This window comes from Aquarana catesbeiana, linkage group LG06 (assembly GCF_042186555.1).
Source record: "Aquarana catesbeiana isolate 2022-GZ linkage group LG06, ASM4218655v1, whole genome shotgun sequence".
Classification (NCBI taxonomy): Eukaryota; Metazoa; Chordata; class Amphibia; order Anura; family Ranidae; genus Aquarana; species Aquarana catesbeiana.
The window spans coordinates 97,254,832-97,282,528 of record NC_133329.1 but is presented as its reverse complement, the minus strand read 5'-3'; the positions used below and the strand labels follow the sequence as shown (position 1 = coordinate 97,282,528).

The following is a 27,697-nucleotide window of genomic DNA, read 5'->3' as shown; positions in this document are numbered from 1 at the left end:
TGGGTTCAGTGTGCGGAAACATGGGTCATCTCTAATCTCTACGACTGAAGATACCTCTAAGGAAACGAGTGCTGAATTACATGAGCAGCGATCGGGGACCTATCTTCAAAAATGCTAGTTGCGAACACTCAATTGATTTTTAGCTGTGAGTGATTTTGGCTTCAGTCTCGTATATACCGACGTCTGCCTTTATGTTTTGTACACACAGGGAAACATAGATGTGTTTTTGTGCTCTGAGCGGCACCACAGTATCTCTGAGGACAGCACACTTGGATTGCACACAGTAAACTGCGCGCACCTCCTTTTTCATTCAGAGGATGTGAAATAACACTGGAACAATAAAATGGGATAAGAAAGCTCAGCATCCTACAGGGTCCATTGATAGTGATGTCGGTATGGCAAATGTGCTCCACATCTTAACCCCAGGGCTGTATTCTACCACCAACTATAAGCACATGGGTGTGTGCAAAGCTCCCTGTGTATATGAAGCTGCAGTGCCTACAGACTGGCAGCCCTCCTCTCACTATGGACAGCGGTGCTCAGACTTGTTTTGCAGACCCATCACAATTTTTCTGTTCCACATCTACTTGCAGAAAACAATCTGAGTGAAGGTTACCTTTATATGAAGATAAGGGAAGTCTTATCCAAATGTCACTGTGAGTGATAATGAGCATCACTGACACTTCAGCATCCTTGGTCATCAACACTTATGTTACAAGCCATGCTCAAATAATCTGTATAGTGTCCTGGGCCTTGTGTGGTTGGCTTTACATATCCAGAATCTACATCAGTTTATGGTGGACGCAGTGATCTAGAACTGATATACAAATCAAACAAACTGGTCTTCATAAAGAGACAGACTGGCGGTAAAAACACATCTAATCCTATTTCCTCCATTAGATCACAAGCAAACAGCCCGAAGCTATCCAATTGTTGTAGAAAATCAAAGCTCAGCATCGCCCTTTCAGTCTGGGCATGAAGTGCCTTGTGGATCTACATAAGTAGGAAAGCCCCTGGGCCTGCCTAGCTCAGATTTCCATAAATATATTTATACAGGATATACTGAATAATATATGTACAATTCTACTTCACTAGCTTAACATTACTTTTTTATCCCGATTACTTGACCAGGTCCAGGATGCGTGCCTATTTTCACATGGCATTCCATCCAGCCTGTAGATATGATCCCATCTTTAATACACAGTCTGGGTGCCTATTCAGCCATGTTGTCAAGCGATGAGCAACACCCAAACCCAGGCACTGATTTGGAGACAAGATCAAGAAAATACTAACAAGTTTGCAATCCTTATATCTGAATCCTAGGGTGTCCTCTGGGTATTTAACTGGACACAAGGCTTTAAGTGACGCTGCGGTGGATACTGTCATACATCTGCGCTATCTTAACATGAGCAGGATCAGCCATACTGCCTTTTCATCAAACTGAAGCCTGAGCAGTACACCTTACTGAACGAAGGCATATAGAGCTAAAAAAAAGTAGCTGAATAGCTTATATGGATCAAAGGGGAGTCTGCCAAGAATGCCTCCCTGAAATTACATTGTAAGGTTTCCCACAACCAACCTTTGCACAGTTGTTTTAATGTTTGTCAGACTGAAGCCTAACCATAGCAGGTAGTGCAGCAGGATATTCATAGCTCTAATAATGAACTCTGACAAATGGTACAGATGTACAGTAACACTGCTAACATAGCAGCATGCAGACTTCAATTGGCTGCAAGTTAGATGACTAACTGATGTTGCACCACTGAGCAACATTAGGAGGAAACTAAAAACGTACGTGAGAAACCTCAGATGGCAACTGTCACTCTCTGACTTGCAGGCAGCAGGCTTGTTCCAGAAGCAGAGATGCCCAAGTTATCAAGCTTCACAGCGACTGTCACTAATGACATAGAATTAGTAAGGGGTCTGGATGTCAGAGAATGGCGGCTTTCATCAGAAGGACTTCAAGTAGATATCTTGCTTTGGTTACTATAAAACTATCTTGGGGGAGGATTCAAATGGAATAGAGTGGGACTTTACATGTGCCTCAGTGGAGTGTAAATAATACATTTATAAGACCGTTTTAAAAAAATGCAGAAAAACTTTATTTTCCATCCATGGATGGAAACTTTTAAAACATATTACAGTCTAAGAGAGAATACAGTTTACTGTTTCTTTAGTCCAGGGTGTGCAGGTCCTGGTATGAGATGTCAAGGATATGGCCTACGCGTTTGTGGGAAACCCCGTTTCGTCAGGGCCTTTAAAGCAGCACAGAAAACATGTATGTATTAATAGTGTCTTAAGAGATACAGAATTTGCTACATTATAAAATAATATTAGGTAGAGCATTGATATTACATGTGCAACATGTGAATAGACTTTTGCACAAAACCTAACATCGTGTGGGGCATTTATGGTTACCCATGAATAAAATTGTATTAATCAATGCTCTACCTAATATTATTTTATAATGTAGCTAATTGTGTATCTCTTAAGACACTCTTAATACTTACATGTTTACTGTGCTGCTTTAAAGGCCCTGACGAAGCGGGGTTTCCTGCAAAACGTGTAGGCAATATCGTTGACATCTCATACCAGGACCTGCACACCCTGGACTAAAGAAACAGTAAACTGTATTCTCTCTCAGACTGTAATATGTTTTAAAAGTTTCCATCCATGGATGGCAAATAAAGTTTTTCTAAATTTTTTAAAAATTGTGTTATAAAGTATTATTTACACTCCACTGAGGCACATGTAAAGTCCCACTCTATTCTTTTTGAATTTGAATCTTGCATCTACTAGGGACGGTGCCTCCGTGGAGTTATAATTACTTCACGTCTACTCCCACCCTTATATATTATCTTGGGGGAGGAGTGATAAGAGCAACACTATGGGGGTTATTTACTAAAGCAAAATCCACTTTGCACTGCACGTGCACTTGAAAGTGCACTTGGAAGTAAAGTCGCTGTAGAACAGAGGGGGACATGCAAGGTAAATAAAAAACAGCATTTTAGCTTGCACATGATTGGCTGATAAAATTAGCAGAGCTTCCCCTCATTTCAGATCTACCCCTTGAAAGTGCAGTCGCTCTAAATCTAAGTGCACTTGCAGTCCAAAGTGGATTTGCCTTTCAGAAATAATCCCGTGTGTTTTGTGACTATCCAGCTGTCAAAAATCTGCATTTTCAAGCAAGCCATACCAATGTCTACCTGGCAGTACATGCTGGGACTTGTATTTCAATGGCGACAAAACGCTTGCCAAATACGTCACCCAGCAAACATTACTTCACTAATTCACATTGTTACAACTGGCACTGGCAGAGAGAATGATAACTTATAGTAGCTATACCGGGCCTGAGCCATGGCACAATTATATTAACATTATAGGGGGGTCTACTTGAGTACCTAAATTCTGCAGAATTAGCAATTCCTAGGTGCTCCCCTTGTTTTCTGGTGTCTACACTGTGTATGTGTATGATAAAGGGCACTGAGATGGAAAAACAATGGAAGCCATAAACCTCTCAGCATCTTCTATGCAACCAGGCAAATCCCACTCATGCTAATGAATGCATATTGGCAGAGGACTGATGCTCTTTTAGCAGGATAACAAGTACCCATATAGCTTAAAATAAGTACAAACCAGAGTTATAAAAAGGCTAATGTTTTTCTAACATGCTCCTAGTGGTTTGTGCATGCTGCAGAGTGCTATGCCGTGTCACATTATACTGTCACATAGGCTGTGGGATGAGGCAGATGTGTGCAGCTAGAGGGGGGGAGCTGGGGGTTGGGGATGATGATAGTAGCAGCAGCCAGGCTTCTCCTCATATGAAAATATCAGTGCCGGTGTAGACACGCCATTCACACTGGACAGGCAGCACGATGTTTGTGAACAGAAAGTTCCAGTATAGGCTTGGAGTGAGCAGGCAGAGGGGAAGATCCAGCAGTCTGCAGTACATTGGCTCCTCCGGTGTCTGTTCTGTGACATGAGCAGGAATGTGATAGCAGGGCATGGAGGGCCGGCACAGAGGAGGTGGCGGAAGTCGAGGCTGATTCTGGCAGTGTTTGGTTTTACTTAGCAGGTCCAAACCTGGGAAGAGAAGACGACAAATAGCAATAGATGATAAATGACAATATTCTCAGTCACTAAAAAAGTGCAATCTTGCAACAAAGATGAAGACAATAGACCAATCAGGGGACAAAATGAAATTCTGCTGACCATCTGCCACGGTTATTGAGATTACGTTTCTATATGTGGGAATGTCTCACACTGCAGATCTTATCACATCTATAACTATTTAAAGCACCAACTATGTTTTTTTTGTTATGTTTTTTATTTTAGCACTGAGATAGGAGGAAAGAATTGACATTTCTGCTGGGTTTTTGTTTCTGTTTTTTGTCTCTGTGACACCCATACAAGAAATGGAGGGAAGCGGTTGTCACTTGGACAGGAAGATACAGGTAACCAATAACCTTTCCCTGCATTATCCAGGGCAAAATTTAAAGTTTTAGCTGGAGTTGGGCTTTAAGCCAGATGTAACAATACAGTATAGGCGTAACAGCAAAAAAGGAAACATATCTATTTCCTGCTCCTTTTGTACAGCTTGTCTTGAGATGACTAATGACGTGGCTGCAATCAATTGCTTTAAAGTGATTGTAAAGGTTTGTTTTTTTTCCCAAAAAAATAAAAACATGTTATACTTACCTGCTCTGCTGCAGTAAATTTGCACAGAGCTGCCTGGATCCTCCTCTTCTCGGGTCCCTCTTCTGCTCTCCTAGCCCCTCACTCCTGTTCAGTGACCCCACAGCAAACAGCTTGCTATGGGGCACCCGAGCTGAGTCACAGCTCCCTGTGTCCATTCAGACACGAACCCAAACTGGACTCGCCCCCTCTCCTCTGATTGGCTAGCTGACTTTGATTGACAGCAGCAGGTGCCAATGGCGTCTCTGCTGTGGCTCAGCCAATCAGGAAGGAGAATCTCAGACGGCCGAGGGACTTGTTGACATTGCTGGACAAAGAGGGACCTCAGGTAAGTGTTATGGGGGCTGAGGGGGGCTGCTGCACACAGAGGGCATTTTTATAAAATGGTGGCAGTTGCAATTTTTGTCTGACGGACATCATTTGTGCAGTTATTTATCACACACATATTTTAAGGAAAAAATACACTATAATGAATTTTAGTGCAAACAAACACAATGTTATACCCAATGTTTTTTTTGTAAAATATAAAAGATGGGGTTGCGTTGCGTAAATACATACTAAATATGTCAAGTCCTAAAATTCCCCATGGCCCTTAGATTGAAAAAAAAAAAAGCCTTTACAGGTCATCATTTTAGCGTTAACCGTGAACTATGGCCCTGGAATAATTACTCTCTCTGACATTTGGGACAATATCGCCAATGTGTGGCGCAATTGATGCTTACATACACATGCTCGCCTTACGCTGTGCTTTTTATATGGGGTGTGTGCAGGGGGGCTTTACATTTTTTTAAAATAGTTTTTATTTATTTTCTACAATTTTTTTAATATACATTTTATTTATTTATTTATTTTTTTTACTTTATTGCTATCACAAGCCCTCTAAATTATATCATGGGCAGATGACCCCCAATGCCTCCCCTGCCCTCCAATGCAGCTACTCCAGCATAGCCAAAGAATGACAGCTGTGTCATTAATTGCAGGGGGAATGGGGAATGGATTGAGAGCCCAATAAAGGTGATAGAGTGGATCACTTTTATCAGAAAGCCCTTCGCTGGCTCTGAGCCCCCATTCACACTAGTGCAATTTCTGATGCAGCTGCTATTGCGCATATATATATATATATATATATATATATATATATATATATATATATATATATATGTGTGTAAGTATATATATATAAAAATGTATTATTTACAAAGTCTCCCTACCTCTGTCAGCCCCCTCATTTGTACTCCCACAGCACATTGGAGGTCCAGCTGCTGAAATACTGTACAGTAAGTGCTGTAATACCAGATACAACAGCAGGTGGCGTAGTTTTTTTTTTTTCAGGTTGAAGTAGCAGATACAACGGCAGATGACGCAGCTGATTTCTAATGCAGTGATGTAGTAAGCAGGGAATTTCAAAGAGAAAACAGGATTTTTATTTCCCCACCATTCCTCTATAATTATAGCAACATAAAAGAATACAACAATCTTACCTTTACAGTACTGTCCACTGCGCCGGAAAAGAGCCGCCCCCTGGACACAGCAAGAGCGGTCACACTGCCCTGATGTCTCAGCAACGTCTGAGTGCAAATCATGTTATCCATACTCCAGACCTAGACAGAGAAGGGTATATCATACAGTATTATGCACGCAATATACAATTACACATACAATTCTGAATACCAGAACTAGTGCACACTACACAAAAATTAAATATCAAGCCACAACTACATCACATATACAGGGCTGCAAGGCAGTTTGTGTTTGTCATTCAGCTCTGTCAGGACAGGGCATTGCTGGGTGAGGGCAAGGAGCACCAATTTCACCAACAGAAATTAGATTTTAAATTTAAAGCATTTCATTCAAATCAGTTTTAGACCCCTGATGTCTCCTCTGCACTGTGCATAAGCAGACTGAGGACAAACAGTTAATACTATAGTGCAGTTCAAGGTGCTCCAAAGTTCCAAGCTGCACTCTGATTATGGGTGCCAGACAAACTTTGGTTTTGTCACCTTTCCTTATCTCCAAACAAAAAAAAGTAGATCTGCACACGGTTTCCAGTCTTGCTTGCCAAACTTTATTGCAACAAGTGGCTAATACACTCCACCCACCCCTTTGGTGTATTTCGCCCCCTGCTGGAACTTAACATTGGGGTTTTACAATTAAAGTGGTTGTAAGCCCTTACAGACATCTACTGAAGTGACAAACTTTAGGTGATACAGAGGGATGAAACAAATCCTTCTACATAAGTTGTACCAGTTTATCTGTAGTCTTCCCTTCTCTACTGCCTCCTAAAGCACACAATTTACACAGCATTACTCAGCTCCAGAAGGCAGGGAGTGGGGTTCTGAAGTCACACACTGCACAACAAAGAGGAGGAAGCTGAATATAATCTGAGACCTGAGTGGAGGGAATGGACTCAACCATCCCCTTACACAGTCTCATGGGGAAACATGCACAGTTGAGGCTGTAAATCACCTGCTGTGTGCTGGAGGGAGGTGAGGCCATCTCCTGGGATTGTCTGGTATGGGCATAGACAGTCATAAGTGACTTATGAAGGTAGCAGATGGACTAGAGAGCAGGCAGAAATCACACTAGGTGCTTTGGATAGGAGTATGCATGTATAGAAGAATATGCAGAATATGCTTTGTTAATTTTTCATTTTCGAGGCAGTCAAGCATCGAATGACCGACATTATGGTCAACAACAAATTAACAGCCATTTTAATTGACAGCCACGAAAAAATCCTCAGAGTCTGGCAGCCCTGGATATCCCATACATTGCTCTTTGATAACCTCCTTATGTCAACCTGAGGATTCTAATCAACTGTTCCCCAAACCTCTTTATCTCTTCTTTATTCTCTTTCTCTTCCCTTCTTGGGATCTGCCCTCGTTTCCAGCTCACCTGCTCTTTTCCTTTAACCCTGTATTCCTTTTTCAATCGATGTGTAAACCTATTAGGCCTTTAGATTGTGGCCTGGTTATAACGTAGATGAGCTTACAGCTCCTCTCGGAATTTTTGTTATTCTGTGTTCTCACTGTGGAATCGCAATTCTTTTGATATGATATTTTAGCTAAGCTTAAAGTGATTGTAATTGCTAGTTTTTTATTTATTTAAAAAAACAAACATGTCATACCTACCGGCACTGTGCAGCTCATTTTGCACAGAGTGGCCCCGATCATCCTCTTCTGGGGTCCCCCGGCGACGCTGGTAGCTCCTCCTCTTATCAGATAATCCCCTAGGAGAAGCGCTCTCCCGGGGAGTTACCTTGCGAGCGCGCTCCCGAGTCCAGCATTCCGCGTCCATAGACATGAATGCCGGACTCAGGCCCCCCCCCCCGCGTCATTGGATTTGATTGACAGCAGCGGGAGCCAATGGCTGCGCTGCGATCAATCTATCCAATCAAAAGCAGGGACCCCGTGCAGAGAGGGACAGCGCATCTCCGTCGAGGGAAATCCGGGGCTCAACTAACGGGGGCTGGTGGGGCGGTCACTGCCAGGTGTTTTTTCACCTTAATACATAGGATGGGAGTGTAATTTTGTTTTTTTTGTAACGTTGTAAAGTTCTGATTTACTTATTTTCTTTGTTGTACGAATCAACATCAATTTTATGTTTGCAATCCCATATATGCATACATACTGTATGCTTTGTACTCGTCATCCCATCGGCTCTGTTGTGCATGTTCTAAAGACAATAAAGCCTTTTGTAAAAGAAAATCCAGAACATAACAACGCTCACCCAGGCGGACTTTCCATTAATAGCAGTGTTTGGAACAATAAACATTATGATATGATAAAATGTACTGATCTGTGAGCAGAGTGAATGGAAAGGAGCACTGGATTTCAAGGCCTACCACCTCCTGGATACATAAAACACATGTCTTTCACCTCAGCATTCACAGTACACAATGTTTCCATACACCAAGCTCGACTAAAGGCTGTCATATTTTATAATGCTTAAGATCACCCAAAGGGTTTTTGTGAAACAATAAATCAGCCTTGAGCCAGCTGAAAGCATAGAAACATGCCCCTCTGATACAATAGACTTTCAAAGCGCAAGGTGCCCTCCTTCCACCAATTATTAACATTTGTAAACCTAAATCATAAATAAGTAAAATTGGGTCACTCAAAAAAAGTGAATTTATGAGCGGACTCTTTTTTTGAGCCGTTCTCATACTAAGAAAAAGATGATCCTGACAGTTTCATCCTGTTCTTGGGTTGGGGTGAACACATTCTAAGGCGGGCCTTTCTCCCAGTGTAGTCACCCATGTGCACTTGCTCCCATGCCCATTCCAATGCACAGAGATGGGGATTTATCAAAACTGGAGCAGACGTCCGTGGCAACTAATCAGCTTCTAGCTTTCATTTTCAAAGCATAACTGAACCAGCTGAAGATAAAAGTTGATTGGTTGCTATATGTAACTGCTGCAGATTTTGTCTGCTCCAGTTGTGTTTTGATTTGTTCCCCAGTAAGCTTTCCCAGCCTTGTATGAAGCTGCCCATATCTCAGATCGGCTTGTCTGTGGGGGGGTCCTCAGCTCTCAACGGTAAGCAGCTTTTCACTGTCATCCATTTACAGTGCCTTGAAAAAGTTTTCATACCCTTTGAAATTTTCCACATTTTGTCATGTTACGACCAAAAAAACGTAAATGTATTTTATTGGGATTTTATGTAGACCAACACAAAGTGGCACATAATTGTGAAGTGGAAGGAAAATAATAAATGGTTTTCAAAACCTTTTACAAATAAATATGTGAAAAGTGTGGCGTGCATTTGTAAGAAAATGGTAGACTCCACGCTTAGGATAAGAACGGGTTGCAGCCCCCCCAATAGGCTCCAATAAGGAGCTTACAGATAAAAATAAAATTAAAACAAGCCATGGGGTAAGTGGCGCTACCCTAGTGTAATAGTGGGTGATGGTATTCTATATCTCACAATACTATAATACCCACACCTTACTTATAAACAAAAATGATAAATAATCATATGTGACATTAGTGGAAATATCAGTAATGTGCCAAGTGTTAATACACACATCAAAAGATCATGTAAACCATCTGTGCCTAAACCTAGATGCCTACTTCTGAATATGAGATACAACACCATAAAAAGAAAAAAATATAAGATTATAAAGATTGGTACATATAACTAGTGAAAAAGAGTATATACCAAGTAACAAGTAGTGTAGAGGCAATATATGTTTTGCTGAAAAAAACGAAATATATATATATATTTAAAAACAAAAAAGTGCTATTCCATAGTCCCACATATATAATGTGCAAACAATTGCTGTAAGAAGTGCCAGCGATTCCAAAGGTGACCACAGTGCTCAGCAGATCAGGTGACTCTTGTGCTCCCCCTCAAGGGTCCCCACTCACCAGCTCCCACTACCCCTGCAGGGGTGATTGGCATGTATAGATAACGGGGGGGGGGTTAGATGTCCCTTAGTATATCCTCCAACCGATTCACCTGGCGAGGTGTCTCCCGATAGCCCATCCGGTCCATCCTCCAAATCAGAATTCCAAAGCTGATTCTCCTAATCAGAGCTCTCCAATTTCAGTATCCAGGAAGAAAAATCCAATGAATTTCCAAGGAATGATCCTGCCTCTGCTTCCTGTGTGTGAGGTAAAAACGTGGCGTGCATTTGTATTCAGCCCCCCTGAGTCAATACTTTGAAGAACCACCTTTCACTGGAATTACAGCTGCAAGTCTTTTAGGGGATCTCTACCAGCTTTGCACATCTAGAGAGTGACATTTTTGCCCGTTCTTCTTTGCAAAATAGCTCAAGCTCTGTCATATTGCATTAAGAGCATCTGTGAACAACAATTTTCAAATCTTGCCACAGATTCTCAAATGAATTTAGGTCTGGACTTTGACTAGGTCATTCTAACACATGAATATGCTTTGATCTAAACCATTCCATTGTAGCTCTTGCTGTATGTTTAGGGTCGTTGTCCTGCTGGAAGGTGAACCTCCGTACCAGTCTCAAGTCTTTTGGAGACTCTAACAGGTTTTCTTTTAAGATTGCCCCATATTTGGTTCCATCCATCTTCTCATTAACTCTATTTAGCTTCCCTATCCCTGCTGAAGAAAAGCATCTCCACAACACGATGCTTCCACCACCATGTTTCACGGTAGAGATGGTGTGTTCAGGGTGATGTGCAGTGTTAGTTTTACACCACACATAGCGCTTTGCTTTTAGGCCAAAAAGTTCAATTTTGGTCTCATCTGACCAGAGCACCTTCTTCCACATGTTTGCTGTCTCCCCCACAAGGCTTCTCTCAAACTGCAAACAGGACTTCTTATGGCTTTCTTTCAACAATTGCTTTCTTCTTGCCACTCTTCCATAAAGGCCAGACTTGTGGAGTGCACAACTAATAGTTGTCCTGTGGACAGATTCTCCCATCTGAGCTGTGGATCTCTGCAGCTCCTCCAGAGTTACCATGAGCCTCTTGGCTGCTTCTCTGATTAATGCTCTCCTTGAACGGCCTGTCAGTTTAGGTGGACGGCCATGTCTTGGTAGGTTTGCAGTTGTGCCATACTCTTTCCATTTTCGGATGATGGATAGAACAGTGCTACGTGAGATATTCAAAGCTTGGGATATTTTTTTATAACCTAACCCTGCTTTAAACTGCTCCACAACTTTATCCCTGACCTGTCTGGTGTGTTCCTTGCCATTTGTGATGTTGTTTGTTCACTAAGGTTATCTAACAAACTTCTGAGGGCTTCACAGAACAGCTGTATTTATACTGAGATTAAATTACACACATTTACTAATTAGGTGACTTCTGAAGGAAATGATTTCACTAGATTTTAGTTAGGGGTATCAGAGTAAGCCCTGGTTCACATTGGAATGATTTCACATGCGATTTAACATGTAAAATCGGCGGCAATGGCACCGTCCTAATCGGTGCGATGCTGCATTTGCGTCGCCGCACCGATTTCAAAAAGTAGTTTCTGTACTACTTTTTGCGATTTCGGGCTGTGATTTACATTGACACCTGTGCAGAAATCTGCTGAACTCGCACAGCTTCATTCCTGCAGCTCAGTGTGAACCTGGGCTTAAGGGGGCTTAATACAAATGCACACCACACTTTTCACATATTGATTTATAAAAAAAAATCTGAAAACCATTTAACATTTTCTTTCCACTTCACAATTATGTGCCACTTTGTGTTGGTCGATCACATAAAATCCCAATAAAATACATTTACGTTTTGGTTGTAACATGACAAAATGTGGAAAAATTTCAAGGGGTATGAATACTTTTTTAAGGCAGTGTATACAGTAAGAAGAAAGTGGTGGAACCAGTACCTTGCGGCTTTATTCCCACCCACTGCTAATACAGATTACAAGCTGAAAACGGGTCACGTGACCGTTCAATAAAGAGGAAAGAAAAGTTATTTTGAGCTTTTCTTACAGTGCAATTTCAACAGGGAATGATTCCCTAGTGTGCGCAGATGCCGAAAATATGAAATAAAGAATATGGTTTACATCTATTTTGATGGGAAATTTTAAGCAGCGACATACCCGTAAGGACCGGTCATATGAGGCACTGAAAACCTTGGTTTGATCTGGTGTGGAAATGACAGCCAAAGCGTATACTGTGCCTACATGTCCAGTTAATGTGCGGACCTGTTCTTTAGATTCGATGTCCCAAACCTACAACAAGAGAACAACATTAAAGAACAAAATAAAAACTTTCACATAGTTCCTGATGGCCGAGCTGTTTAGGTATCCAGATATAGCTCAAACAATACTGTATTAGGTTTTATGACCCATCAACAGTTTTGTCACTTAAACTGGAACTTTAGGGGAAAAAATGGCAAACAGGATTTTTAATGCAAAAGAGACATACTATACATCATATGGAGCGATTGATCACTCGGGAAAATGCTAAATCTGATGCTTACAAATGCTACGGTATGTCCAGAAGTTTGAGAACACCAAACCATCACACACATATATGAGATTGTTGGACATCCCATTCTAAAACCATGGTCATTAGTAAGGAGTTGCGCCCCCCCCCCCCGTTGTAGCTCTATAACAGCCTGCACTCTTCAGGGAAGGATTTCCTCAAGATGTTGGGAATTCATGCTCATTCATCCAAAAGGGAATTTGTAAGGTCAGCTACTGATGTTGGACAAGATGACCTGGCTTGGAATTGTCATTCCAATTCATCCTAATGCCCTGTACACAAGGTCGGATTTTCCGACGGAAAATGTGTGATAGGACCTTGTTGTCGGAAAATCCGACCGTGTGTGGGCTCCATCACACATTTTCCATTGGAATTTCCGACACACAAAGTTTGAGAGCAGGCTATAACAAAATCCGTTGTCAGAAATTCCGATCGTGTGTACACAAATCCGACGCACAAAGTGCCACGCATGCGCAGAATAAATTAAGAGACGAAAGCTATTGGCTACTGCCCCGTTTTTAGACCCGACGTACGTGTTTTAGGTCACCACGTTCAGAACGATCGGATTTTCCGACAACTTTGTGTGACCGTGTGTATGCAAGACAAGTTTGAGCCAACATCCGTCTGAAAAAATCCATGGATTTTGTTGTCGGAATGTCCGATCAATGTCCGACCGTGTGTACGGGGCATAACAGTGTTCAGTAGGGTTAACGCCAGAGATCTGTACAGGACACTTAAGTCCTTCCAAACAAAACTCATCTAACCTTGTCTTTCTATAGCTGGCTTTGTACACAGGGGCCCAATCATGCTGGAACAGAAAAGTGCCTTTCCCAAACTGATGACAAAAGTTGCCTACAATGTCTTTGCATGCTGTAGCATTAACAGTATCCTTCATATGAAGCCTTAAATGCAATAATCTGGAGAAGGTGTCCACATAGTTTTGGTCATAGAGCATATATGGGAACCTAAGGTTATCCAGAAACAAAACAGTTTGAAAGGATGAGTGGACTCTTTCTACTTAACAAGGGATCCTCTTGTGTTTCACTAGCTTTACACAGAGCTGTAAAATGTAAAACAATCAATTGGATGACTTACGTGGATGAGGTTCTCATAGGTTCCACACACTATGTGATGGTTTGTGACGGCTATGGAGTACACACTTCCTCCTGAAGTCTGCAGGACATGGACACACTCTAAGGATCTAATGTCCCATATCTGGAGGAAAGAAAAAAACTGTTTAGTAATTCACAGATACAGGCACTGTATTGACAAGCCAGATGTATGCTCTGCCACGAAATGGCCCCTGCTATCACCTAGCCATTAGGGATGGGCAAACAGTTCAGTCTGAGTATGAGTTCGGGCCGAACATTTGCCTGTTCGGCCATTCGCCAAACACCCGAATTTGCAGGGTGTTCGCCCAGGTTTCTAAACCCTGACGAACACCCTGCAATGCACTGAGTGCCGCACAGTGTATTCTGCGCTCTGATTGGAAGCTGGTTGTTAAAGTGAAAGTAAAACTTCCATTGATTGTTTGTACCTATAGGTAAACCTATACCTATAGGTATTGTAAATATCTCCTAAACGTGCGCCGTTTAGGAGATGTTTACTGCATATGCAGTCAATTATGTCATTGGCGCATGCGCTCTGAATGAACGGCCACCCATGCTGCTTCTGCAGAACCCTGTGCCCTGACCGGCGGCTCCTGCGTGCATGCGTGGGAGTGGCGTCACACGGCATCGGCCAGTCACACAGCTGGAGTCTGCGGACCCGGAAGAAAGACGGGTGAAGATGGATGCGGCCTTCAGCGATGAAGAGGGCTTCATTTTTGCTGCAGCATGGTATATATGTTCTACAGATGCGCCACTTTAGAGGCACATCAAGGGGACCCCCCAGGCACTATATTTAAAGGAATTTTTAATTTTTATTGTTGCACTTTAAATCACTGCTCCTAAAAAAACTATCATTTAAAAAAAAAAAAAAAAAAAAGAAGAAGTTTATCGATACATGTCCCCTAGGGCAGTACCCAGACCCCCATACCCCTTTTATGGCCAATTACTTGCATATAAGCCTTCAAAATGGGAACTTTTGATTTTTCCTGTTCAGCTCCCATAGACTTCAATGGGGTTCGCTGTTCGGGTTAGAACATTTCCCCTGTTCAGGTGTCCTGCTGCAAACCGCACAGGGGGGTTTTCGGCCCATCTCTACTAGCCATACTAGTTCAGACAAGATTGCCTAGTTGTTTTCAAAATATGTCAAACACTTAAATCCTGCAGACTGCCCTATTTCCAGAATTACTGGTTTTCTTGCTCTTATACATGTTTTCCAATCCCGTGGGTACCATTATAGGTAATGTCAAGCCTCACCTTGATGGTCTGGTAGGAGCCACTGTACAAGTAGTTCTGAGAGGCCACTAGTGCTCGCACCCAATGGTTCAGGCCTGTCAGCTCTTTCTTCAGCTTTAGATCCGTACCCACAATGTCCCAAACCTGTAGAGATAAGGGGTATAAATTAATCTTGGACCACTCAGACTTTTCCAAATTGTATCTGTTACAGGTAAACAGCCAAGAGAACTATTTCCCGGTCTGTTATTTCACTAGGAACTAAGTGGCTATTTACTGGGACCCTACTTTCCACTGCCATGGATTTTGTATCTTTGTATGGGTTTTCTCTGAGTGCTCTAGTTTTGCATTTTTTCTAAAATCTACTCTTGTGTAGGACTCTATATTCTGGGTACTCCAGTTTTACCTTCATCCTAAAATCTGCATTTTTATGCCTATATGGTATTGGTACGGTCATCAGCTTGCTAGTGTGAGATGGCCTTTAGGCTCCATTCACACCAATGCATTTTTTTTATTCTTTTTGCAGAAATTCAGGAAAAACATGAGGTTTCTATGGAACGTGTTCACATCAATGCGTTTTTGTGCCTCTGCATTTTTGGAAAGGGTCAGGGACTTTTTTAAACGCAAACGGTGCTTTTTTGGTTCAATAGACTTTAATGGAGACCCTGTAGAAAAGTGTGTATTGTATTTTTAGAGCATTTTTGGTGCGTTTTGCATTATTTAATCTGCCCAACAACAAATTGGCCAAATAAAAAAGAAAAAAACAAAAACATTAAAAATGCAAAACGCATCAAGAATGCGTGTCTGAAATCGCGGAAAGCACAGCAAAAAAGCACTGCAGAAACACTCAAAAGCAACATGCATAGATGTGAATCGAGCCTCACTCCTTACGGTGCATTTTTATGGCCCTTGGTTTTTTCACCCTTTAGCTATAAATGCACATTACTAACTATTCCATGAAAACCTTCCAAGACCTTCCTTTTCACAGAATGTTAGGATCTGTCTTGGCATTTTGTTAAAACTCTTTGTATCAGCATTACTTTGACTCAAATGATAGAGAGGATTTCTTAACAGCTTGTCCTTAAAATTGAATGGTTAGTGCAAATAATAAAAGCAACTTTTTGTGACAAAGGAGGTATACTAGAAAAATTGTATCAAACTGAAAGCTGACTAGGATATCTGAGCCATGAAAAGTCATACATTATATTACTGATTAACACAAACCTTGATGGCTTTCAAGGAGCCGCTAAAGAGCATGTTATGAGAAGATACTAAAGTGCAGACTGGGTTGTCGTGTGCTCGAATAGTGTTCACCTTGAGGAGAGCCTGAATGTCCCACACCTAGACACAGGGAGGTAAGTTAGATAGAAAACACATATGGTGAAAGACAACATTTTCTGCAAATGCCCTGTGTATGTTAATTAAAGGATAAGTTCACCTTTTTTGCAGATTAAAAAAATATGCATTTATTACTTTTTTTGTTAGGACCCTTTAAAGCACTGCCTGTACCTCTGATACGCGCAGGCAGTTACACCCTGACAGGAAGACTCAATGAGTCTTCTGAGAACTACAGAGAACTGAGAACTACAAGCCGACAGTAGCAAAAGCTGTCAGTAGTTGTAGTTCATTCAATCACAGAACACTGAACGAATGATGCGGCCATATTGTGACAGCGAGTGGGGGGGGGGGAGAAGGTCCCCCACTTGCTGTTAAAATGGGAACGGGGGTTGGGGAGGCCGGTAAAACATAACAAATGGCTGTAATATGTAACTAAAGGTGAACTTATCCTTTAAAGTGGTAGTAAACTTCCATTGGATACTTGTACCTACAGGTAAGCTTATAATAAAGCTTTCCTGTATGTACAAGGAACATCTCCTAAACGTGCACCATTTAGGAAAGATTTACTTTAGATGCAGCCGTTGACTTCACCGGCGCATGCGCTCTGAAGAAATGGCATACCCATGCCATTCCTTCAGAGCTCTGTGCCACGGCCAAACCTCCTGCACGTGACATCATCATGGCTTGGCCATTCAAGTGGCTAGAGCCCGCAAACCTGGAAGGAAGATTGGGTGAAGATGGAAGACTTGTCAGCGGTGACAAGCACCCCGCTGGAGGGCTTTGTTTCAAGGTAAGTCTTTCATAAGGTGCTATTATGCTGTGAATGCTAGCACATTATGACAATACCTTACAGGGAGAAGGTTTACTACCACTTTAAGTGTATGAATGGGTTGAAAAAATAAATAAATAATATATATATGTCAGAGTGCACCCACACAATTACAATGCATTCAGTGAGCTGCATGTGTGAGCGCTCTGAAAAGAGACAGAAATTTCATGCCAGAAAGTCACTGTCTTCTACAATAGTAACAAAGCGCATATGTCACACCTCTGTGTTATGTCTATGGCCATCTACAGATGGTCAGAAAATTGGTGGAAGGATTGACATGATCTGAAAGAGATGGTCACCTTAGCATATATCCAGAAAAAGTCTAAACTTACAATTATAGTGCAGTCAGCTGAGCCACTGTAAAGCTTACTTCTGTAGAACAAGAATAGAGAACAGCACATATTATTAGAGAACACATCACATATAAAAAGAAAAAAAGAGACTCTCGTTAGTAGTAGCTGTGATAGGAGGCAATGATAAACTACTAATATCCAATCACTTATAGGCACAACATGTACACTCAAACTGTTTTCACACTGGGGCGTCGGCAGCAAAGCTTAACCGTCGTTTTTGCAGAGGTTTCAGCCGTTAGCGGGGCGCTTTTAACCCCTGCTAGCGGCCAAAAAAGGGTTAAAATAACCCGTGCTTTGCCTGCGGTGCTGCCTATTCATTTCAATGGGCAGGGGCGCTTTAGGAGCGGTGTATACACCGCTCCTTCACTGTTCCAAAGATGCTGCTTGCAGGAGTTTTTTTAACGTCCTGCCAGCGCATCGCCTCAGTGTGAAAGCACACGGGCTTTCACACTGAGGCTGCAGGGGAGCCGTTTTTTCAGGAGCTTTACAGGCGCTATTTTTTAGCAGAAAAGCACCTGAAAAACACCTCAGTGTGAAAGGGGTCTTAGTGTCCCCTCTGCTCCCCAATGAATTGCAAGAGTACATGCTGGTATCTAACTGATTGCTTTGCTACAGTTTTTATACATAAAAATGTTGTCCAGCCAGCTACACAGCCATAATATCAATATACAAAAATATGGCTCCCATGCACTGCATTAAAAAAAAAAAAAAAGGATTATATTATATATATACACACACACACACACAATATAGATTTGCCTCTTTTTCTGGCTGCAGCTGCCCAAGATCTGACAGCCATGAACCTGAAAAAGCAGAGCATAAGGCTTCCTGGTTCACAATACAGAAGCAGAGGCATATTCACCTCCATCCTTCACGATCCTGTACATCCCCAGCTATTTTTTTGCGTTAACTCCCAAATGTTAGAGAGGTTAGAGAGGTTGGAACTACATAGAGTTTAGAAGATTTTTACATAAGGAGGTTAAGAGAGTGAAAGAAAAAAAAGCATTTCTACAGAGTATCATATATATATATATATATATATATATATATATATATATATATATATATATATATATATATAAAATCACCACATAATAATAAATACTGTTACTGAACCAGCTTCTGCAGAGACATTAATATTGCATACAAATAGCTGAGGATCCCTCACCCTTGAATACACAGAGCCAGCACAATGCCATCATGTCCTTCCAATGTCTTTTGGCACTTGTAAGTTGTACATGTGTCCCACACCTAGAAGGAAAAATTGCAGGTGAGATGCTAATAATATTAGAAAAACAATGTATTGGTGAACCTAAAAATCTTCTTGAACAAAATTTCACTAACCTTTATGGTTTTGTCAGAAGAGCCGCTAAACAGCAGATCTCCTATGGAATAGACACACAAACACCACACGGGGCCTTGATGTCCCACGAAGGTTCCCTTACATTTGAATATCTGCTGAGGGTCATAGGCTGTGGATGAAGAGAACATAATAATGAGCAATGAAGGATAATTTAACAGTGGAGGAAGGCATACTGATGTCTGATAAATATTTAAAATGTTTTATCTGGCTTCAAACTGTGAGACTTACAGCCCAGTATTCCCATGTTTAGCCGAGCATTGATGTGTGAGAGCTCATCCTGTTACAGGAGAAAAAAAAAAAAAAAGCAATAGGTGAGGAACATAGGCCAAGGATAAGCAACTTTCAGGGGTAAACACATGTATGAAGGACTCACATTTAGCATTGATGCATCCCTGCGGAACTCCATCAAGTCTTCGCTCAGCTTGCTTTGGTTTTCATCCAAGACGTCTGTAAAGAAGACACAAGAGGTGAGAAATGTACTGACCTGAACTCTCAGGAGATGACAACAGTAGCTGTCATACTAAGAATACAAGAAACGTTCTACTTCTCCTACACTACGTTAAAATTATTTTCACAGGTATCTAGCACTGTAATGCCACTGCTAACCTAAAACTCAGCAGTAATACTTATTTACTTAAAGTGGAGTTCCACCCACTTTTTACAACTCTTCAGCATCCGTCACTAAACTGTGCACTGTAAACAAATTGGATATTTTTTAATTTTTTTTCTCAGCACCTACTGTATATCTGCTGTATTCATTTTTCACTTCCTCCTCCCTGGCCGCGGCCCATCGCATCATTTCCTGTTTGCAATGCCTTCTGGGAAGGGGCGGGAACTTCCTCTGACACTGCTATGGAAACCTGACCTGAAACCTATTACACTGCTTGTGCTGCACTGAGCATGTGCGAGATCTGCAAGGATGAGATCCAGGAAGAAATACAGTCTGGCTTCAGATGCCCACACTTAAGATGGCCACGGCCTGCTGTAAGTTTATAAAATAACAAACTACTGCTATAAACTAACAAAACAGACCTTAGTTTACAGACTAACTTTACTAGAATACATTAAGCTTGTGTATTATAGGGGTATTTTTATTTAAAAAGTATAATTTCGGCCGGAACACCACTTTAAGTAAAGCATTTTCTAAGAAACTTTTTGGACTTATCTATTTGGATGTGTCCTTACACAGACTGTTATTTGAGAACCAGCTCTCAAATTTTGGGTGACGGAAATTCCGATGGAAAATGTGTGATGGAGCCTACACACGGTCGGAATTTCCGACAACAAGGTCCCATAGAACATTTTCCGTCTGAAAATCCTATCGTGTGTACGGGGCATCAGAAGTGTGCTGGATGCTGAAGATCTTTCTACAATCTCTTCAACCCAACAAAGTTCATCTGTGCAGGCAGAGGGACAGATAAATAATACGTGTTAGTTTTGCAGAGAGAGACCTTTATGCCATTTTGTAAAATTAGTGACAGATTCACTTTGCATGAGCTCCATCGTGACCTGCATTTTACAGTGTGTGTGATGATAAAACATGCCGTACCAAACTTCAGCTCCAGATTTTTCTCCAGCTGGTCAATCTTCTCTGAAAGTTTCCCTAACATGGAGCGCAGAAAGGCGATCTCCTGGTCTTTCTGGGTCATAGCCACCTGCATCTCATGGAAGCGATCATCTGTCTGCTGCAGAAACTCTTTCAGACCCTCAAACTTGCACGTCTCTAGGTGCGTCTCATACGTGTCCTGGTTCCCAATAAACGTGCACCTGGACATCAAAGACAAAAGTGGTATATCAGGTTCCCAGGAACCATAGTCTTTCCCCTGAGGTTATAAAGATCTTTGCAACTCACTATGTTCGATATAAGTACCCAAAAAAGCAAAATTTGCATCTAAACTCTAGTACAGACCATTTTGCAGGGGAAAAAAAAATGTGTATGGGGTTTCCACTCCCTATGCAACTAACAGTCTCATGTTAGGAAACAAAAAATAAATAAATAATATGGTGTGTGTATGTCCAATCCTGTTACCAACCTGGGTAATTAACCCCTTCCCATCTGCCTTGCACTCCCTTTAAATGTTCTTAACGCCAAGAGGGGCGGAAAGGATCGGCGATCATGTGACCAATGTGACTGGCTGTCACATGATGAGCAGATGGTCCCACCGGCTACCAATATTTTCTTGGGACTGAAAGAGATTTTAGCAACTCAGTCTTTATTCTGAGAACTTTGCCTGCCCAGCAACGCATTTGTGCGGAGTGTGGGTCTTAAAGCCCAGTTTACTGCCACCACTCATGAGTTACTCGGGTGGTAAAAAGAGAACATATGTTGAAAAAATGCATGAGTGGAATGAATGTGACCCTCAGTGAAAAATTCACTTTAAACCAATGGATCAGTAGCTCCAAACATATAGGCAGCTGGATTTATACTAAAATCAAAACTCTCCAAGTAAAAGTCAAGCCTGAGTCCACATCTTCCTGAGGATACCCAAAGAACCAATAGGGAAGACCGAGAGGACTAAACAGCACATTACCAGTCAGTAGACCAGTTCCTATATCTACCCATCTACTTACCCATACTTTGAATGTGGGCACTTTATGTGTTCGCACTCTTTTAGATGGGCCTCCAGGTTCATCTTTAGCAACGGAGGGCAGTTAGGGTTATTAGGACACCGCACCGGCCGATAGTCACAGCTGCCTTCATGGTCCCTGTAAGGAGGAAATTGATGAAATACTTTCAACGAGAGGAATTAACTTCTGAGTGTTTAAGTCAGGAAATCACTGGGGAAGAGAGTTATTTGACACACAAAGTAAGCCAGTGCAAAACATGAGCAGTACATAAACTATAAAGCTGTAGCTTGATTCTAAAACTCTACCCTCTGCTGCTCAAAATTATATTTAGGTGAGAGTGCCTACACAGGACAGAATCTGTAGAGCTGCAGCCATTGAAAATGTACGCTCTCCCTACTTATGCTATGCTACCATACAAAACGGCAGAAGACTGGCTGAAACACAAGAAAAACAAGATGACAAACACAAAGAAGAAGGATCATGGAAAATCAAACTAGAATCCTCCTTCCAACTTTACACTCCACCTGCCTGCCTCTGTGCTAGCTGTCAGTGACTACCTCCTATTACTGTCACACTGAACTGCTTCCATTCTGTCTGAAAATTCTCTATTGAAGGAACACAATTGTATCTGTGACCCTCAGGTTAGAAGTTGGTACTAATGTTTTTACTATACATCTCCATCTGGAAGATATCCCATCTATTGCTGATCGGGTGAAATTGGGGAAAAAATTTGACAAAATCACCAGGACAAATAGAGAGGGTGAATGTCCCAGTATCAATGAATATGAATTCTGCTCTTCCTTATTTTGATGACATACAGTACTGTGCAAACATCTTAAGCAGGTATGAAGAAATGCTGTAGATTAAGAATGCTTTCAGAAATGTAATAATAGTTTATTTTTCATCAATTAACAGAGTGGAAAGTAAATGAACAGAAAATAAACCAAATCAAAATTTGGTGTGACTACCAGCACTCTGCTAACAAACTGCTTCCTGCTACAGCCAAATATTTCACATTTTGACTCTGTCCAGAGCACTTGCTGCTATTTTTCTGCACCCCAGGTTCTAAGTTTTGTGCGTAGGACATGGAAACAAGGCTAAGCGACTCAACTATGCTTGAAAACAGTGGGGTGCAGAAAAATGGCAGCAGGTGCTCTGGACTGATGAGTCAAAATGTAAAATATTTGGCTGTAGCAGGAGGCAGTTTGTTCATGAAGGGCTGGAGAGCAATACAATAAGTGTCTGCATCCACCCGAGATCTGTGGTTAGTTCTCCAAGATTTTTGAAACAACCTACCTGCTGAGTTCCTTCAAAAACTGTGTGCAAGTGTACCTAGAAGAATTGATGCTATTTTGAAGGCAAACGGTGGCCACACTTATTATTGATTTAATTTATCTTCTATTCATTTACTTTCTATTTTGTTAATTGATAAAAAAAAACTATTAACACTTTCATTTCTGAAAGCATTCTTAATTTACAGCATTTTTCACACCCGCTTAAGACTTTTGCACGGTATTGTTTATCTAATGAAAAGGTACCCAACTTATAATGTTACAAAAGGAGACAGATTGTGATACTTACTTCCTGGCACTTAGTTTGATAGTAAAGGGGCAGCCATGGGGGTCCACCTCATATGTTGTAGGCTTCCCATTGGCGCAAGGGCGGCAGCCGTATTTACAGTGAATAAAAAGTTCTCCTATTTGTTCAGCAACAGCAATGTTATTCACCACCACTGTCAATTTGGCATTATCAACTGGACACTTTTCTGATTAAAAAGAAGAAAAAAAAAAAAAAACACAGTCCAATTACAACATGATTTGTATAAGCGTATTTACAAAATTTTTTTATTTTTTTAAGTATAATTAAACCTCTAAGAAGGCAATTTCTAGCCCCAGGTGTACAGATTTCTTTACTTGTCTGTTTTGCTTACCTCTTTGTTTAAAGAACAGAAATGTGTGTTATTGACAAATCCTTAACCATTTTCCTCTATGGAGTCTATTTCTAAGGGATTAGATGCGCAAATGTTTGATGGGCATACAGTATTTTAGGGAGTTCACTCAGGAATTTCCCCATTAACCCGAAATTTTCATGGCATTGGCCCATTTTTTTCAAAAAAGGATTCACCTATCACATTCAAATTCAACAAGATTTGTCCACCAGTCACCACATTAAACATAAGGCGAATATGATGTCCGAATGCAAAACCCCCCCCCCCCCCCCAAAAAAAACAGATATGTCTGAAAAACACTCGCCGTGCAAACTGCATAGTGAATCCTTCCTAAAAAGATTACTATACTTTAAAAGCATGAGAAAACATACTAGAAAAAAAATTTTGTCCTGGTACAAAGCATGGCAAAGTTATTCAGCAATAAAATTTAGGTAATTTCTAAAAATGTGAGAGTGCATTTTAAGGGTTACACATGAAAAAAAAAATGAACCTATACTAATTAAGAATTCCATAAAAAACAAAAAACAAAAACAGCTAAGTAGAGCCAGGAGAGGAATACTTCAATTAGGATGACTAATTAGGGGCCTGGTGCTCAACCCTTGTGCAGCCCTTGTGGCCACTACAGACAGTATTCTGTATTTTCTGCACCTAGGCTCAGGCCAGTGAAGGAGAAAAAAAATATATAGCAATTTTAACATACCTGTAAATTCCATATCTTGGAGTGCAGTATAGGACACAGGAATAAATTCTTAGACCATGGGTTATAGGCCACTACCTTTAGGTGCTGAGTGCATATATAACCCCACCCACGCCATTTTTTTTAGCAAGCAGTAAGGAGATCATAAAGAGGGGAGGAACCTGCTTTCCATACTGTACTCCAAGATATGGAGATATATGTCAAAATTGCTATTATCTTAATCGAAAAGTACAGGACACAGGAATTGATTAAATCAAGGGGTGGACAAATAAATTGCCAAAAATAGCTCCAGGCCCCGGAAAAACAAGGAGAGTCAACGGACCAAACAACTGACAGCAGCAGTGCCTTGTAGCCAAAGCATGAAGCAGCAGAGGCTCAAAAAGCCACCTGTCAAAAAAATGGTTCTGAAAACGTGAATAGAATTACAGATGATGGTCCTGTGACTTGTGAGGACAGATGCTGGATTCTGTAGAAAGCCTAATAACCCTGACATCTTTGGGAGAATGGGCTCAGGTAGTAAAGGAGGGGCGTGTTCCCTGAGGGCAGAAGCCATTGAAATAACCACCCAGAATGTTCCACGTGTAGGATTTTAAAAAGTCCTTGTAATTTTCCCTAACAGAGAAAGATGACCACTCTTTGTGACTGTAAACTGGAAAGAGGTGTAGGAAGACTGCCTGCATGTTGAGTATCTTAGAGGGAGCTTGAATCCAGGGGCTGAAGCGATGTCAATGTAAGACCTTTCCCTGGGACAAGGTTGCAGCTATCAGCCTGAGTTTCCTCAGGGCCTGCAGCAAAATCCCCACTGTTTCTTCCATGTGTTCCTGCTCCCAAGAGCCTGCAATCTTCCATTGCTATGTGAGGATCTTCTTGGCAGGATACTCACAGAATGGATGTGGACTGAGGGGGTTTGAAAGAATCGCAAAAACCCAGGCATGTGACTGTGCCTCTGAGGTAGGAGGAAACAGACAGCAATGGTCAAACTTTAAAATATTTTAAACCAACAGTGAATCAGCGCTGCACCTAAATACAGGTAAACAAATAATTATACTATATTACCAAAAGTATTGGGTTTTGCTGCAGGCCCTTCTCATCCAACATTAGTCCCTGACCTCACAAATGCGCTTCTGGAAGAATGGTCAAACATTCCCATAGACACACTCCTAAACCTTGTGGACAGCCTTCCCAGAAGAGTTGAAGCTGCAAAGGGTGGGCCAACTCAATATGGAACCCTGCAGACTGGACCCCTTCATGGGGCTACTGAACAACACCAACAGTTGGGAGGAACTCCTAAAACTACTGGACTTTTCTAGATAGGGCAAAAGACATCTCCTTACATCTAAAAGGCCGCATTCTTGGGAGAGGTACAGAAACTAGGAAGGACTACCTCCTGGGACCTATGAAAGCTGGAAGAAACTTTGGGTAAGTAGAAAGGATCAGGCCTAATCACTACCTTGTCCTCTAGAATCCTCAGGATGGGGTCTTTACAGGAAAGGCTCCAGATCAGAAATCCTTCTCCCTGACGTCATAGCCAAAAGGAATGAAAGCTACAAAGAAATACATTTCAGGGAAGCCTCATGCAAAGGCTCAAAAGGAGCCCTTGTCAGCGCATTCAATACTAACGACAGATCCCAGGGAGGAATATGTTTGATGACCCTGGGAGTATGTCTAGATCTGTCTGAAAGGAACCTGCTAACTAAAGGATCTTCCGCTAGTCTTCTTTCTGCAAATAAAGATAAGGCCGAGATCTGAACCCTAAGGGTGCTGACAGAGAGACCTTTTTCTACTGCCCTCTGCACAAAATCCAATACACAAGGAGTCGAAAAAGAATCTAAACCGGCTTTCCTTTGCCAGGAAACAAAAGTTTTCCAAACGTTCCCATGGATAGATCCTTCTTGTGACTAACTTACGGCTGTCCAGGATAGCTGGAATAACCCTCTCTGAACACCCCCTCAGCTGTAGGATGCGCTGCTCAGCCTTCAGGCCGTCAAATGGAAGGTCTGAGGGTTTGGATGCAACACCAGTCCCTGATGGAGCAGATCCTTCCGAACTGGTAGGTGTCAGGGAGGATCTACAGAGAGGGCCTTCAGAGAGGAAAACCAGGGAGCAATCAGAACAACTTCTGCCCGGTCCTGAATAATTTTCCGAACTACTAGAGGTAAGAGATGAAAAGGAGGGAAGGTGTAGGCCAAAGTGAAATCCCACGAGAAGAAGGAGAGAGCATCCATCCCCAAGGACTCCGTCTCGCTCTCCAGTGGGAAGAACGCCAGCAGTTTTGGGTGGAGACTGAAGGCAAAAAGATCCCCTGTGGGAAGACCCCATCTCAGCACAACCTCCTGGAATGTGCCTTGATGTAGTTCCCAACCACTGGAACTGATGCTCACCATGCTCAGATAGTCCGCCAGCACATTCTCTGATCCCCTGATGTGGACTGCCCTGATTGAAGTGACCTTGATCTCTACCCAGGACAGAATCTGCTGTGTTAATGTTAGAAGCGACTTTGAGCGAGTGACCCCTTGCTTGTTCAGGTACGCCACAGGTATGGCATTGTCTGAGAAAATTAATAGGTCTTTCGAAATAGACCTTCTCTTCCAGGGACATAAGAGCTTTCCCCACAGCTAGAAGCTCCCTGAAATTTGAGGAGCGGCCTGGAGTGTAGTTGGGCACTTCTGGGATGGCCGCTGTCATTAACCCTAATAACTGCATGATCCGCCAAAGGGAGGTCTGTGGGAGCAACTTGAAGACCTGCACGGAGAGAAGAATTTTCAAAATCTTCTCTTCGGGAAGCAAAATTTCCTGGACTGCAGAGTCTATTAGATAACCTAGGAAAAGTTTGCTCTGGGAGGGCACCAGGCAAGACTTTCGCTGGTTGACTCTCCATCTGGAGAGTCAAAAAGGCCATAACCTCGGCCATGATTTTGGTAAAAATCCTGGGTGCTGCCGAGAGACCAAAAGGAAGGGCATTGAACTGCCAATGACTTGGCCCGTTCTCCATGAGAACCGCAAACTTGAGGAATCTTCGGTGACTTTGGCAGATTGGCACATGAGGATAAGCGTCCTGAAGATCCAGGGTAAGCATGAAGACCCCTGGTAACAACAGATTCCTTACAGAATAAATGTTCTCCATCCGAAAACGTCTGTAGACTATGAATCTCTGATGACCCTACGAAAGCCGCTGGATGCTTTCTTGACCAGAAAGACGCGAGAATAAAATCTCCGGAACTTTTGAATTTCTGGGACAAGAGAAATAACTCCCTCTGTTTCCCACACAGAAATCAGATTCATCATAGCTTGCCGTCTCTCTTGGTCTCTCGGCAGGTGGGTAAGAAAAAATCTCTGGGGGGGGAAAGACTCTTGAATTCCAACCTGTAACCCTTTTCCAATGTCTGAAGAATAAAGGAATTGTCAGAAATTTCTGCCCATTCTTTGACGAAATGGGACAACCTTCCCCCTATCCCTATCTTGGTGTCACTGGGGATTTTTGGAAGGGGCTGAAGGAGCAAAGAAAGCCTCCCCTTTCTGCTTGTCTTTGTTAAAAGACCACTTTTTCTTTGCCTGTTGCCTGTTAGCCTGTTTAAAATTAACTTTGTTTTGGAAGCCGTGAAAAGGCCTCTTATTCTGGGGCTTATTCCTTTGGGAAGAAGGGAACCATTTACTCTTCTCAA

At 41.9% G+C, this 27,697-nt stretch overlaps 1 protein-coding gene across 5 annotated transcripts in view; it reads right to left on the bottom strand.

Moving 5' to 3' along the window:
- Nucleotides 1-2,683: 2,683 nt before the first annotated feature.
- The window catches only part of TRAF7 (TNF receptor associated factor 7), a 71,436-nt gene continuing 46,422 nt past the window's right edge, over nucleotides 2,684-27,697 (bottom strand). For all 5 annotated transcript variants that reach the window (XM_073636480.1, XM_073636478.1, XM_073636476.1 and 2 more), the window contains 14 exons: nucleotides 22,972-23,155; nucleotides 21,394-21,528; nucleotides 20,372-20,589; nucleotides 19,196-19,269; nucleotides 19,051-19,099; nucleotides 18,804-18,931; nucleotides 18,628-18,710; nucleotides 17,439-17,478; nucleotides 16,164-16,280; nucleotides 14,964-15,086; nucleotides 13,696-13,815; nucleotides 12,213-12,344; nucleotides 6,177-6,296; nucleotides 2,684-4,083 (listed from right to left, as the gene is read on the bottom strand). In XM_073636480.1, coding sequence (XP_073492581.1) covers nucleotides 4,069-4,083; nucleotides 6,177-6,296; nucleotides 12,213-12,344; nucleotides 13,696-13,815; nucleotides 14,964-15,086; nucleotides 16,164-16,280; nucleotides 17,439-17,478; nucleotides 18,628-18,710; nucleotides 18,804-18,931; nucleotides 19,051-19,099; nucleotides 19,196-19,269; nucleotides 20,372-20,589; nucleotides 21,394-21,528; nucleotides 22,972-23,155 — 1,538 coding nt within the window. In that variant the 3' untranslated portion in view covers nucleotides 2,684-4,068. The remainder of the gene's footprint in view (nucleotides 4,084-6,176; nucleotides 6,297-12,212; nucleotides 12,345-13,695; nucleotides 13,816-14,963; nucleotides 15,087-16,163; nucleotides 16,281-17,438; nucleotides 17,479-18,627; nucleotides 18,711-18,803; nucleotides 18,932-19,050; nucleotides 19,100-19,195; nucleotides 19,270-20,371; nucleotides 20,590-21,393; nucleotides 21,529-22,971; nucleotides 23,156-27,697) is intronic.